This window comes from Gobio gobio (assembly GCF_949357685.1).
Source record: "Gobio gobio genome assembly, chromosome: 13".
NCBI classification, from domain to species: domain Eukaryota; kingdom Metazoa; phylum Chordata; class Actinopteri; order Cypriniformes; family Gobionidae; genus Gobio; species Gobio gobio.
Window position 1 is genome coordinate 42,781,816 of NC_137106.1, and position 15,634 is coordinate 42,797,449.

Sequence of the window (15,634 nt, forward strand, 5' to 3'; positions counted from 1 at the left end):
ATTGATGGTGAAATCATGTGTTCAGTCATGGTCTTTTCTTCTTAGTTCAATCTTCATCTGACTGGTGACATTCATGCAATCACAGCAGCCAATAACCTGGTAGCTGCTGCAATTGATGCTCGTATCTTTCATGAAGCCACCCAGTCTGATAAGGTATCTCCCTTAATTTATTTGGTCACTGAAATCACTGGTGTGATCAGATAGATTGTTGTTTGAAAATGATGAGGGCTGTCAGTTGATTTAAATGTTTTAATCTAATGAATTACATGCTGATTATTTAATCAAATTAATTGTGACTTAATTGTATATTAATATTTAATGATAAAACTACTCCGAAATGCTCCAAATAAATAAATTAAATATAGTTTTTTTTTTTTTTTTGCAAACAGAAGCATTGGATAAACATCACAAAATATTTTTTGTCTAATTCTCCAGTTATAATATCTAAAAATCTGTGTCTTTACTTCAAAGACAACACCATATATGATATTTAGCTTTCAGAGAATGTCTTTATTATGAGTGTATGTTGTCTTATTACACTGGCAGAACAAGTTAAAAATTCCGCAAGTGCAGTAAGACAAAGTACACTTATGTTTATGAAACAAGACTTAATATTTTTGCAGGGTTACTTCTCGTATAAATAATTTGCTTTTTGTTTTAAAAATATTTGGAGAATTAATTGAAAAAGCTTAAACTGCTCCAATGGTAGAATCGTGAAACAGGATATTTACTTCAAAGACAACACCACATATGATATTTAGCTTTCAGAGAATGTCTTTATTATGAATGTATGTTGTCTTGTTACATTGGCAGAACAAGTAAAAAATTCCGCCAGTGCAGTAAGACAAAGTACACTTATGTTTATGAAACAAGACTTAATATTTATGCAGGGTTACGTCTCGAATAAATTTGCTTTTTGTTTTAAAAATATTTGGAGAATTAATTGAAAAAGCTTTAACTGCTCCAATGGTAGAATTGTTTTGTTGTTTTCATGGGTCAGCAGGCAAAATGCAATAGATGCTAGTTAGACACTGAGTGAAAATAGTGATATATTCTATTTACACCTTGTAAAAGTAGTGGTTCTTTGCAATATGTGTATTGTGTAAATGGTAATTAGATGCTATTTATACTTTATTTTGGCAGATGCATACTATTTGCACCTCACTATTGTTGTACATTAACAGGATACAATAATAACAGTGGAACCAGGCATTGTTCATAGAAAAATGAATAATAAAAAAAAATGGATTTGAAAAGTCAAAAGTTGTCAAATTAATAATTCCACTAAATTCTCTCCTCACTAAAGTATCTTGCCCAGTCTGCAAGTTTAATTTCCATTTTCGGTCTATCATCAGACAAAATTCTTTATCTCCTTGATTCCATATCACAGTCAATGTTCTAAGCAGTGCTCTTGTATGGCTTTTTTTACAAGATAGGTAGCATGGTTGCATCCTTAACTGTTGTACTTGTGTGGCGAACAAAGCGCTAAAGTGCTAAAATTAATTAACTGAGAAGATGTGCAATTTAAGTGTGCTGTGAAAGTCCAAATCAACAGCTAAATATCATTCTATCTCTGCTCTAGGCTCTCTTTAATCGCTTGGTACCCTTGACTGAAGGTCAGAGGAAGTTTTCCCCAGTTCAGATCAACCGACTTGAAGTAAGAATATTGTGCGTGCGTGCGTGCGTGCGTGCGTGTGTGTGTGTGTGTGGGCATGTTTTTGTGAAATATCAGGACACAAATGTGTATAATGACATGGGTATGACACAGGTATTACAAAAAGAGGGTGAAATATGAGGACGTTCCCCATGTCCTCACTTTTCAAAATGCTTATAAATCACACAGAACAAGTTTTTTTTCACAGAAAGGGAACTGCACAGTCTCCTGTGAGGGCTAGGTTTAGGGACAGGGGCAGTGTAAGGGGATAGAAAATACGGTTTGTACGGTATAAAAACCATTACGCCTATGGAATGTCCTCACATTTCACAAAAACAAACGTGTGTGTGTGTGTGTGTGTGTGTGTGTGTGTGTGTGTGTGTGTGTGTGTGTGTGTGTGTGTGTGTGTGTGTGTGTGTGTGTGTGTGTGTGTGTGTGTGTGTGTGTGTGTGTGTGTGTGTGTGTGTGTGTGTGTGTGTGTGTGTGTGTGTGTGTGTGTGTGTGTGTGTGTGTGTGTGTGTGTGTGTGTGTGTGTGTGTGTGTGTGTGTGTGTGTGTGTGTGTGTGTGTGTGTGTGTGTGTGTGTGTGTCATTTCATATCCCCCTCTCTAAGGGTGTGTTCACACTTGTCATGTTCAGTTCAATTAAAACAAACTCTGGTTCGATTGTCTTAAGTGTGAACTCTGCCGTCTGAACCCTGGTGTGCACCAAACAAGCCAAATCCGCTTCCGAACGAATTCTGGTGCGGTTCGAATGAAATATGAACGCAACATGGACCAAAAACATGTAAACAAACCAAAAACATGATGTCACAACGGACAAGATGTGAGCCTAAAAAGGAAAGAATACTCAAGCATACCTGTTTTTTCTCGTCATAGTCTCGATGTTGCCCATCACAATTCGGTACAGGCATCAGAACTGCGTCTCCTCGCAGCAGATCTTGGTTTGTGTGTGTGACAGGGATTCATGCTGCAGTTTTGACTCCTTTACACATTTTATAAGCTTTTCTCAAGTCGTCAGCTCCATCATATCATATACAGTACCATCATATGTAAGCACATACACCTAGCGCATTTAGCCCATCACACAGCATTGTTTTAGATGTACATATATAAATACACTCACCTAAAGGATTATTAGGAACACCATACTAATACTGTGTTTGACCCCCTTTCGCCTTCAGAGCTGCCTTAATTCTACGTGGCATTGATTCAACAAGGTGCTGAAAGCATTCTTTAGAAATGTTGGCCCATATTGATCCCTGCAGATAGCTAAAGCTTAGTCCAAATCATCAGTCCTCGTCCTCCTTGATCTATCTGCTGCCTTTGACACGGTCAATCATCAAATTCTTCTGTCCACCCTCTCATCACTGGGCATCACAGGGACTCCGCTCCATTGGTTTGAATCTTATCTCACAGGTCCTTCAATGTTGTCTGGAGAGGAGAGGAATCCCAAGCGCATCCACTGACCACAGGGGTTCCTCAGGGCTCAGTGCTTGGACCTCTCCTTTTCTCCATTTACACTACTTCATTAGGTCCCATCATACAGGCACATGGCTTCTCATATCACTGCTATGCTGATGACGCTTTACCTTTCATTCCAACCAGATGACCCCACAGTAGCTGCACGAATCTCCAGCTGTCTGTCCGACATCTCTGCATGGATGAGTAAAAATCACCTACAGCTCAACCTGGCAAAGACTGAGTTCCTCATCTTTCCCGCCAGTCCCACTATGCAACATGACTTTACCATCCAGTTAGGTACATCCCTGATCTCCCCTTCAAAATCAGTCAGAAATCTTGGAGTTACATTTGATGACCAGTTGTCCTTCAGAGAACTCATTGCTAAGACAGCTCGCTCATGCAGGTTTGCAGTCTACAACATCATGAAGATCAGACCGTTCCTAACAGAACACGCAACATTTTCATTCAATGTTCCCAGCTGGTGGAACGATCTGCCCACCGCCATCCGAAATGCTGATTCGTTGACAACATTCAAAAGTCAACTAAAAACTCATCTCTTCCATGAGCACTTAACCTCTTAAAAAAAAATAATAATAATCTTTCCTTTCCTCTTTCTCCTCCTCTTTCCCTCCCTACTCTAGCCTGTGCTACACTGAGAAATGTACACGGACTAAGTATTTCAGGCACTTGTTGCGCTCACTCGACTCTTCACGACCAATCACTTATTGTACCCCCAAGTTGTAAGTCGCTTTGGATAAAAGCGTCTGCTAAATGCATAAATGTAATGTAATGTATTGATAGGATAGCATCTTGCAGTTGATTGAGATTTGTGGGATGCACATCCAGGGCACGAAGCTCCCGTTCCACCACATCCCAAAGATGCTCTATTGGATTGAGATCTGGTGACTGTGGGGGCCATTTTAGTCCAGTGAACTCATTGTCATGTTCAAGAAACCAATTTGAAATGATTCGAGCTTTGTGACATGGTGCATTATCCTGCTGGAAGTAGCCATCAGAGGATGGGTACATGGTGGTCATAAAGGGATGGACATGGTCAGAAACAATGCTCAGGTAGGCTGTGGCATTTAAACAATGCCCAATTGGCACTAAGGGGCCTAAAGTGTGCCAAGAAAACATCCCAAACACCATTACACCACCACCACCAGCCTGCACAGTGGTAACAAGGCATGATGGATCCATGTTCTCATTCTGTTTACGCCAAATTCTGACTCTACCATCTGAATGTCTCAACAGAAATCGAGACTCCAATTTTGGTGAGCTTGTGCAAATTGTAGCCTCTTTTTCCTATTTGTAGTGGAGATGAGTGGGACCCGGTGGGGTCTTCTGCTGTTGTAGCCCATCCGCCTCAAGGTTGTGCGTGTTGTGGCTTCACAAATGCTTTGCTGCATACCTGGGTTGTAATGAGTGGTAATTTCAGTCAAAGTTGCTCTTCTATCAGATTGAATCAGTCGGCCCATTCTCCTCTGACCTCTAGCATCAACAAGGCATTTTCGCCCACAGGACTGCCGCATATTGGATGTTTTTCCCATTTCACACCATTCTTTGTAAACCCTAGAAATGGTTGTGCGTGAAAATCCCAGTAACTGAGCAGATTGTGAAATACTCAGACCGGCCCGTCTGGCACCAACAACCGTGCCACGCTCAAAATTGCTTAATTCACCTTTCTTTCCCATTCTGACATTCAGTTTGGAGTTCAGGAGATTGTCTTGACCAGGACCACATCCCTAAATGCATTGAAGCAACTGCCATGTGATTGGTTGATTAGATAATTGCATTAATGAGAAATTGAACAGGTGTTCCTAATATTCCTTTAGGTGAGTGTATATATACACATACATCATAAAACCGAACCAGGACTAAATGTATCATTTTCGTTTTTTCGTCTGGACCAAAAGTATGAACACACTCTAAACTAAGCTCTACCTTAGATTTGCTCTTGCATTTAAACATCGTTTAATATATTTGATGTTCTTGTACCAATAGAAACTAGGCATAAAGAAGACCGACCCCAGCACATTAACAGAGGAGGAAATCACACGCTTCGTCAGGTTGGACATGGACCCTGAGTCTGTCACATGGCAGCGAGGTGCGATAGAATTTGTATTGTTGTTTTCATTGTTCTTACATTTATGCTATATAGAATAATACAATTAATCTCCAAACTGAATGCAAGCTGAGAAAAGTAATCTCAAACTGAATGCACCTTTAAAACTATAATATTTTTGTAGATTAGCTTTGATTGTGTTACAGATCATTATGAATTTGTGCCATAATTAAGTGAAATGTAGTCAATTTTTTTTTTTTTTTTTTTTTTTTTTTTTACAGTGCTGGACACAAATGATCGTTTTCTGAGAAAAATCACCATTGGCCAGTCTCCAACTGAGAAGGGCTTTACCAGATCTGTGAGCATCACTCATGTTACCAAATGCTTTATATACTGATGAACACAAGCATGCACAGGTATGATCAAACATAATGTTTGACCAGCCAGACGATGTGGGACAGCTTCACTGTCCTCTAGGGGTGTAACAATACACCAATGCCACGGTTCGGTTCATGTCACGGTTTTGGAGCCACGGTTTGGTTCTATTCTGTTCTGTTTGCTGTGGAGTCCTGGTTCATGGCGGTCACCAGCAATAATAACACTAGATTCACTTTTAACTTAATAACAACAGCAATAATTTAACTTTATACATTGACTTCACGTTTTCTTTAGAGCAGTTAGCATACCTGAGTAAAATGAAATAAATGTCTGCACTGTGGACTAGTCAGAAATAATCTGCTCATTTTACCATTTACCATAATGTAAAAAAAAAAGCACATTTATTTCATAAAAAATTGATGACACACACAAGTAACATCCCACTCTAGCCTACTTAACAAACACATTAATTATATGAATATGACTTCGTTACTTTTACTTGAATTGACGTATAACAATTTTCTTTACGTTGTCCTCTTTCATAGACAGCCCTTTTCTTCTTGCTGTGTAAATTTGTTTCAATTCTTTTTCAATTTTTCAATCATATAATATTCTGCAGAAGAGAGAAATTAATCTTGCTGCTTCTCTCGCGAGAAGTGAATCTCAGTTTCACTGATCCACAGCATGCGATTGGCTGTTCACTTATGATGTCACAGCTAAACTCCTAAACTCAGGATCAAAGCCTGAGTTGACAGAGAAAGCTGATGATCAGCATCATGGGACCAACAAAGCCTGAATAGATTGGTTTGGTTTTGTCAACTTGAAACTGAGTTTGTTAAACTACCATCATGGTACGGGCCCCAGGCCAAGTTACTTTTTTTGTGTTGTTTTGTTTTGCAGGCCCAGTTTGACATCACTGTGGCCAGTGAGATTATGGCAGTTTTAGCTCTCACCACCAGTCTGGAGGACATGAAGAAGAGACTTGCAAAAATGGTGGTGGCCACCAGTCGCAGTGGTCAGCCTGTCACCACAGAGGATTTGGTGTGCTGCTGTCACATATCTTATTTTATCTCAAATTCAAATGTCTAAATGTTTTGCGTGTGTTTTGATTCTGTAATGCTTGTGTCTCAGGGAGTATGTGGAGCTCTGACAGTACTCATGCGTGATGCCATCAAGCCAAACCTCATGCAGACTCTAGAGGTAAGAGGAGTTGTCCTGGGTTGTTTGTACTATATTCAAGTTAATATGTGAAGCTACACAGGCCTTGAAGGTTTCATAGAGACAGTTTCTGTACTTCATGCTCAAATCCACTAGTTGCTTAGCTCAGTTTTGCAGCTGTTTTCATTGTCACTTCTTTCTCTGGTGTCTTAAGTCGTTGTATGAACAATTGTTTAGGGAAACCCTGTGTTTGTCCATGCTGGACCTTTTGCAAACATTGCGCATGGAAACTCATCAATCTTGGCTGATAGAATTGCTCTGAAACTAGTTGGACCTCAGGGATTTGTGGGTAAGTTACACAAATGAAAGCCAACTCTCTGTCATAATTTAAATCTGTCTGTGAAGAACCAGTGTAATTTGATAACATACCAACTAATGTTTTGTCAATTAAAAATACCTTTTAAAAAATCGTTGTTAAGGACCAATGGTAATTTAATATTTACAAAACTTGTACAAAAAGCCAGTTATTTGTTTGATTGTCATGGATCGCACCAGCATGGATTTACTCTAGTTGTTTTTTTCTGGCAGTCACAGAAGCAGGTTTTGGAGCAGATATTGGGATGGAGAAATTTTTCAACATCAAATGTCGCTACTCTGGTCTCAAGCCTCATGTTGTGGTCTTGGTTGCCACAGTTCGAGCACTTAAGATGCATGGAGGTGGGCCAACGGTGAGTCTTAGAATAACCCCTTTACTGTATAGTGGGAGAGAAAATAAAAATGTAAATGAGAACATTGTCAGCATAGGCAAATGTGACATTCCTCCCTTGCATATGTTTTATGCTGTTTGACATTTTGTATCACCTCTTGTAAATATAATTTTGTACACATTTGTAATGTGCATTGTATCTTTTCTATAGGTCACTGCAGGTGCACCTCTGCCGAAAGAATATATTGAAGAGGTACTGTACGATTTTTTTGTTTTTTTTCTGCTAGTCTTATAGATAAAGTATTTACAGTGGGGATTTGAGTAGCTGGAAAAAGAATCACTTTTAGTTCAGTCAATAATCCATAATAAAGAACTGGATTGTAGATGACAACAATAAAGCCTCTGCATCGCCACAGTTAATTAGTAATTTAATTACACATATAATTGAGTCTAGAATTGATCCATTGGCATACATATTGCATATTTATGCTTTGTAAGGTATGCACTTTTGGCAACAGGGCTGGAAAAATGTAGTATGCAGTTGTTGTTTCCATAATAAAACAAGCTACAGTGTGTATGTGGCATCTTGGATGCTGAAGAATGTATATATAATTACATTTTAACTAAGAGAAAACATTTGAACTGTTCTGAGTGCTAAAATTTGAGTAAACATCAAATTGATGTGGTACTGATGAAAGTGGTTTGAACTCTTACAGAATCTGGCGCTGCTGGAAGCCGGGTGTAGTAACATGCGGAAACAAGTGGAGAATGCTCAGCTTTTTGGAGTTCCAGTAGTTGTTGCTGTCAATGCTTTCAAGTAAGACTGCACCTGCTAATTAAACCTAAACAGTACAGATATTTAAGACAAATATATCAGTCTTATGGTAGACCAGTGTCTAAAGCTTTGTGTATTGAGTAGATGGTCACAGTTCTATAATAGTTTACAATGGGCCGAGATGGTTGAAAAATGTAAGTAATCCAAAGAATCTGTTTTTTTTTCCTAATAGTACACAGGACACCTTCTTGAAGTATAAAATGTAGCAGTCTCAAGACACATTTTTCCACCTGGAACTACTTCTGAATGAATAGCTAATCCAAAGATAGAACCACATCTGTTTGATTCGTGATTGAATCATTCAGTTTACAAATTGTGTATGAAATGGACATTTGTTAAATCACCTATGAATGTCAAGATGGGCAGATATCAGGATTTTTAAGACACAATGGCGAAAGATATCAGATTGCACGTTCACAGACAACACACAATTAAAACATTGCTCTCAATAAATATGTGAATTAAAAGCCATACATGATGAATCTGACTAAATTACCATATCATGTTAAAATTTACCATTAAGCCAACAGCAGGTTTGACTGTGACTAGATTTATTTCTTTGAGTAAAGGTTCTTGGTATTGAAGGATATTGAGTATCGTTTAGGAATTAAAGGTTCTATTTTCTGCTCAGACAATGTAAATCAAACTGCTGTATAGCTTAATATGCTGTTCAAACTGAATCTTGCGGTCTCATGTATGCAGGACAGACACAAAGGCTGAACTGGATCTGATCTGTAAACTAGCCAAAGAGGCAGGAGCGTTTGATGCTGTGCATTGCTCTCATTGGGCTGATGGAGGCGCCGGGGCTGTAGATCTGGCTAGCGCAGTACAAAAAGCTGCAGACTTACCCAGCAGCTTCAAATTTCTTTATGACCTTAAGGTAAAATTTAAAAGCATTTTTTTTAGAAATAAAACAAATTTGCAAGGTGGCATATGTTTCATACAATATTAGAGGTTTACTCTGCAGCCATATTTTAACAACTAACCCATTCACACACCTTTTGCTTATTCATTTCTGTGGTTATTTTACAGTTACCCATTGTAGACAAGATCAGAATCATTGCGCAGAAGATCTACGGGGCAGATGACATTGAACTTCTCCCAGAGGCCCAGCGTAAGGTGGATCTGTATAGCAAACAGGTATGAATGGCAGATAGATTATATTTTTTTAATAATATTTTTGTAACATTTTATTAACCTTTATTTGGGGGGAAATTGGTACCAAAAGTAATTAACATACAGAAATCACTATCATGGGATGGACATAGGACTTGGAGGTTTGTGTCTCATTAGAGATCCTTAAACATGAGTTTGGCATTATGTTTATAGTTTTTTTTCTTCTTTTTTTTCTCCCTCAAGGGTTTTTCAAGTCTGCCCATATGCATGGCAAAAACTCATCTGTCTCTGTCACATGATGCTGAAAAGAAAGGTGTCCCCACTGGATTTGTTCTTCCCATTCGTGACATTCGTGCCAGTGTAGGGGCAGGCTTTCTCTACCCACTAGTTGGCACAGTAAGTAGTGTAATATGGACATTTTTACACAATATACAGCTATTTAAAAATAATAATAATAATTGGAAAAGGTATAGTGGGCAGTGTTTTATTCAACCCCTCATAGGATTTTCCTGATTATTTAACCCTCATCCTTCCCTTGCACTTTGTAACAAATCCTTCCCCTTTTTTTTGTCCAGAAAGCTTATTTTATTTCATTTCTTTTCTTTTTTTCCAATTTTTTTTATGCAATTTTTTTAACCTTTTTAAATTACTAGATTGTATCAATAAATAATCAATAAATAGTCATTTAAGCACATTCTTCATATTCTTTCAACTTCAATTCAAAATAACTCCCTTTCATCTATTACCCTTTTAATTCAGCTCAAAATATCTTGCATTAGGTGTCTATGACAACTTTTTGTGGAAAAAATGTAATATAACATGACATTTCACATGGTATATTGCCTTATATATATTGCCTGTATGGAACAAATGAGCTGTTCCGCTGGGTCTCTTCAGTATGCTTTCAGATACACATGTAGACATTTTTTTTTTTTTTAAATTGAGGTAGTTTGAACATTTTTAGTTTGAATTTGGACCATTTGTTAGGCTTTTCTATGTGTACTGAAGCATTCCTCACATTCCATTCATTCCTATGGGGGTCAAATTGACCCGCAAGGGAAGGATGTTACTTTTTTACATTTCAATCACAAAATTCCTCGAAATCCAGTCAATTTTGCAACAAAAGTCCTAGGGTCTTCGACCACTCCGATGAACTCTCAACATTTACATTTTTTTTTTTTTTTTTTGGGTCAAAATGACCTGAGGGAAAGGATGAGGGTTAAATAACTTTCATTCATGCATTCATTCTAGATATAATCAGTAATTATGTAAAAACAGTAGTAATAATGTGATTGGTACTATGTAAAATAAATGTTCCATTTTTGCAGATGCCAACTATTCCTGGCCTTCCTACTCGACCATGTTTCTATGACATTGATCTTGACACTGAGAGTGGAGAGGTTATTGGACTTTTTTAAACGAGGCACTTTCATTGGGGTATGTAATAATATCTGTCATTACATGTAACAAAATCCATCCATAAAATGGTACATCTTTTAATGTAGTTGTAATTATTAATTTTCTTGTTTAAGATTACAGTTTGTGGCAGTCCACATAGGATTCCTTCCAGTGGTCTAAAGTCTTCCATCCTTTCAGATCATAGGTTATTGATTGTTTATATTTCTAACAGAACAGATGTGTTGTCATAACTTTCGATATATATTGTGATCTATTACATTTGTCCAGTTTACTAATAAAAAGGTATTTCTAATAAATGTTTTTGCTACTATACTGGAGCACAAAATAAGCTGTCCATGGTATGGTCTTGTCCAAATATTTTTGTAAGTAATTAAATACTTTTTTGTTTTCTTTTTTTATTAATTGTAATTTCTAAATATCTTCAACACTTGTGTTATTTCGGTTACTATATTCTATCTATAATGTTTCTGGCTACAATTTAATACTTGTCAAGTGCCAAAGGAGAGTAGGTGAGCTTCTGTATAATCAAACATTGTCAGATTCTGTTGGAAAGTTTTCATTGTGTGAATATGAAAATTCAAATAAATTGTGCCTCAGACTGAAATAAATCTAATTTTTTTCTAATCAAACATTCTTTGGTGATTGATACTAAGCACCTAAGTGCCTTTACATTGTAGTTGAAATGCTTCATTAATATTGTCCTTTAAGATACACATATGGGATAAACCTTTTCATGAACCGATCAAACGAAATATTCCACCATGTAAACGACCTGATCCGATTACTTTGAGTGCACGTCTTTCTGTGACGTGATATACGGCGCGCGCCTCCACAACTGAAGAGCGCGCGCCGCGCTCACACCAGGCTAATGTTGACAAGAGAGGAAAGTAAATTTTTCTGAGGTATTAAACTTTTTATATCGTAACATGTTATGAACATGATGTTGGTTGGAATAATGACACAGACATAGCCTGGCTACAGTATCTAATCTTGACAGCGTTTGTCCTATAGGCTTCAACTGCGCCTGACAGAAGAATTCATTTTTCTGAGGTTATTCTTACACTTTACAACAAATAATGAATAGCTTTTATAAAACTGTGCAAGTCCTGGTTGCCGCTGAGAGTTGCCATTGCAACGGGGAACATTCAAGCTGCTGGAGAGGACATGTCGACATTTTGTTTCTCGTAAGTCAGATATAAAAATTTTTTTTTTAAACCTGCTTCAAATTGATTAAGTAACATTATCCACAGTCTACTTTAATTACTTTTGTTAATATTTATACCTTTGTGGTTATGGTATCTTTCCTTAATCATCCGAAATATCTACGTTATGCGTTTAGTACTAGTATGCGGAGCACGTCTTGAATGCTTTCATTCATGTTTCACCATACATCCTATGTTTTTTTTTTTATTAATAATTTGGGTGCATTTTATAGTTAATTTTGTGTTTTGCAAAATAAATGAATTGAATTAATTTTGATTCCGCATTCATCATTCACAGCTGTTGAAATAGCCATTGTATAGGACATAAATTAGTTTAAACTACTGCATGTCCGCCCACAGAAAAATAAATAAATATAAAAATTAACAACACAGAACTATTGAGCCACGATACTAACTTTACGAATCTGATGCGGCAGACTAACTGTGTACGCATGTCACAAAATTATTACGATTTCCGACTGAAAATCAGCACATGTAAACACCAGATCAGTTTAGATAACGTCAAATGTAAACAGTCCACCGAATCTTTCAATCTGAATGATTTTAATCGGAATGACAAAAAAGTGCGCATGTAAACGTGGCTACTGTTAGTCTGAATCTCCAGGAATATTGGATTCCATCAGAAGATGTCTAGTGTCCAAAACCAGTCAGCTGAGTTTTGTCTGATACCCAAAATCAGTTATGTCTGCTACAGACTGTGCGATAAGATCATTACAAATCACACTGTACGACATGGATATAATAAACTTGGGTATGACATGCATGTAGACTGTAAGATAATGACGCCTATTGAATCATTGGCTATGACGCAAGTTAGTATAGAAGAATAAAATGTCATCAGCATGCATTAGTGGTAGACAAAGAGCAATAATAATTGCACTTTGGAAATTGTGGTTTTTATGTGGGCTGAAAAAAGAGGAGGAAGAGAATGGACAATATGGATGCGGTCATGGCTAGGAAAAAGAGGCCAATTTGACATGCAGATTTTGTAAATGGAGCTTGAGGTAAGTAGTTTTAAGTTTCACCACCATGTCGCCTTGATCAATCTGCCGCTTCATGTTGCATTTTTATTGGCTAATCAGTAGATGTAGGTCGTAGCAGCAAACTTCTGGCACTGTCAGAATATTATCGCAGGCTATCTTTGGTCGTAAGACCATGACAACGGCCGTCTTTGAACCTCTCTCGCTGTACGATGTACGACCATCATTTAGAAGCCATGATCACAGAAATCAACACGATTGGTCATATATCATCTGGGACAGCCCAAAATTGTACAATGTGTACCAGTCATAATACCCCAAATCACACACAAATAACAGAGTGACGTCAACAGGAGATCATAGAGATTCATGTTATGATCTAATTTAGCCAGAGGACAAGTTACATGCAGAAAGTCAACAGAATTGACAAGATCTCAAAAACTTCAAAGGACGAAGCCCTCCCAGATCAATTTCCCCATCACCAGACTGGTCATATATCCATCCTACGGATGAGCTTGCTCCTTATTAATACCATTTTCCAAGACAACCCTCCAGACATTATCACAGGCCGGAATCTAGACCATTTGTTCCTCATCACCCTTTGGCTTTTGCCCTCTTTCGGAGATTGCATTTAATTTCCCATATGTTGTTAATCAGAATTGGGCAACTCTGGCCCTTGAGATCCACTTCAATGCAGAGTTTAGCTTCAATCCTGATCAAACTCAACTCATCTGCCAGTAGCTGTCTAGTAATCTTGAATGCCTTGATTAGGAAGTGGTGGTACTAATTTATACAAAAATCATAAAACTGAAACCCTGCATGTATTATGCAAATACTGCATACATATTTGTACCACTTTTTCCTGTTTCCAAAGAAATTAATGGTACTAAAAAATGTGTTTTAAACAGGAGCAATCAAGTGACTTATACACTACACCATGAAAGATCTAAGGCATGGGCACTGTAAAGATGATTAACCTGTGCAGCCATCCATTTTTTATGACATTCAAGGTAATTGAGACAGAGACATCATTAATATAATATGGGCCAGAAACTGATACGGTTGCTAAAATTTCCACAGAGCACAATTGAGTTTTATTTTATCAGTAGCAGGCTTCCCATTTCAATGTTTTATTAATAATTTGTATTATGCTAACTATATTAAATAGTTCAGGATTCCAAACTACATTGTTTGCATTATTCCATCAGTCTTTAGTTCCACATTTTAAGACTGTTATCTTCTAAAAAGGTTGAAGTATCACATATCTGTTTAAGACACCTAGCATGCATTATACATGACATCACATGACCGGTTTTGTCGACATTATTGTAGAAAAAGGCACTGCTTATGTCATTGTGAAGAGGAGAGCAAGACTGAACAATGGCATTTATAGCTAAGACTTTTTATGATCTACATGCAACTACGCTTGAAGGGGAAACAATAGATTTCAATATCTACAGAGGAAGAGTGGTACTAATAGAGAATGTGGCATCACTCTGAGGGACAACTACCCAGGACTATATGCAGCTTAATGAGCTCCAGAGCAGATATCCTCACCGACTCGTGGTCCTGGGCTTTCCCTGCAACCAGTTTGGATACCAGGTATGTAAATGAGGAAGTGCAATTCACCTTCTATTCACTATTTCAGTTACATTTAGTTGTTTGTCTACAAATGTTGGCTCAGTGTCATTTAAGGTAAATGTAACTATTCATGCTGCTACTAGTGCTGATAAAAAAAAAACTTTGTAATTTTGTGCATAATTTTTATTTTTGTAGTAATCATTGAATTCTCCCTACTTTTGTCATTTTCCAGGAAAACTGCTCTGATGCAGAAATTCTAAATTCCTTGAAGTATGTACGTCCAGGTGAAGGGTATAAGCCCGAATTCACCATTTTTGAAAAGTGCGTTGTAAATGGGAATGATGCACATCCTGTCTTTTCCTACTTGAAAGACAAGCTTCCTTATCCAGATGATGACCCTATGTCACTTATGCTGGACCCCAAATATCTGGTCTGGAATCCCATCAGTCGGAATGATATTTCATGGAATTTTGAAAAGTTTCTAATTGGGCCAGAGGGTGAGCCCTTCAAGAGATACAGTAGAAAGTTTCAGACTATCAATATTGAACCAGATATTCAAAGACTGCTGAAGCTGACCTCAAAAACACATTAACTGATCATGTGTCCTAATTTAGTCATGCATTAACTCAATACATAAATATTGACAATGGTTTTTAATTCACATTATCTTCCATGTTAGCAACATTGTGGCATCATCTCGCTTTCTTTTATATTACTTAATGAGAGTGACACACCGAAATGTAATAGGGTTTCACCTGAGATTGTATATATGAAAGAATAATAGATGATGCCATTAACAAATCCTCTGTAATGGAAATGCCTTAATAAAATATTGATCAACACAATGGCGGTTCTGGCTTACTGGACTTGGTTCAATAATATGACTGCATCAGTCTAACTGAAAGTCTCATCTGTGTCTCAACGTGGCGTGTGCATGTGTCTTCACATTGGTTTTGAGCAATATCACACGAGCAGAATTATATAGAAGATAATGTATTGCACGTCTGTGATTGTGCGTTATACAACAAGAGTTTGTATAACGCAGAGTTTGACAAGA

The 15,634-nt window shown here is 37.5% G+C and overlaps 2 protein-coding genes across 4 annotated transcripts in view; both read left to right on the forward strand.

Moving 5' to 3' along the window:
• Window positions 1–12,264, forward strand: part of mthfd1b (methylenetetrahydrofolate dehydrogenase (NADP+ dependent) 1b) — a 58,126-nt gene extending 45,862 nt beyond the window's left edge. The window contains exons 14-28 of one of the 3 annotated variants that reach the window (XM_079833901.1): window positions 46–153; window positions 1,583–1,657; window positions 5,121–5,223; window positions 5,463–5,539; window positions 6,460–6,600; window positions 6,691–6,759; window positions 6,955–7,066; window positions 7,306–7,445; window positions 7,635–7,676; window positions 8,140–8,240; window positions 8,961–9,138; window positions 9,291–9,398; window positions 9,618–9,770; window positions 10,703–10,811; window positions 10,907–12,264. In XM_079833901.1, coding sequence (XP_079690027.1) covers window positions 46–153; window positions 1,583–1,657; window positions 5,121–5,223; window positions 5,463–5,539; window positions 6,460–6,600; window positions 6,691–6,759; window positions 6,955–7,066; window positions 7,306–7,445; window positions 7,635–7,676; window positions 8,140–8,240; window positions 8,961–9,138; window positions 9,291–9,398; window positions 9,618–9,770; window positions 10,703–10,792 — 1,497 coding nt within the window. In that variant the 3' untranslated portion in view covers window positions 10,793–10,811; window positions 10,907–12,264. The remainder of the gene's footprint in view (window positions 1–45; window positions 154–1,582; window positions 1,658–5,120; window positions 5,224–5,462; window positions 5,540–6,459; window positions 6,601–6,690; window positions 6,760–6,954; window positions 7,067–7,305; window positions 7,446–7,634; window positions 7,677–8,139; window positions 8,241–8,960; window positions 9,139–9,290; window positions 9,399–9,617; window positions 9,771–10,702; window positions 10,812–10,906) is intronic. The other 2 variants (XM_079833903.1, XM_079833902.1) reach the window with 2 other exon arrangements.
• Window positions 12,265–14,376: 2,112 nt separating this feature from the next.
• On the forward strand, window positions 14,377–15,169 carry gpx2 (glutathione peroxidase 2; the record flags this gene model as incomplete). Its single annotated transcript, XM_079832775.1, has 2 exons — window positions 14,377–14,598; window positions 14,810–15,169. The coding sequence occupies 2 exons, from the start codon at window positions 14,377–14,379 to the stop codon at window positions 15,167–15,169; spliced, it is 582 nt and encodes a 193-aa protein (XP_079688901.1).
• Between the last annotated feature and the right edge of the window lie 465 nt (window positions 15,170–15,634).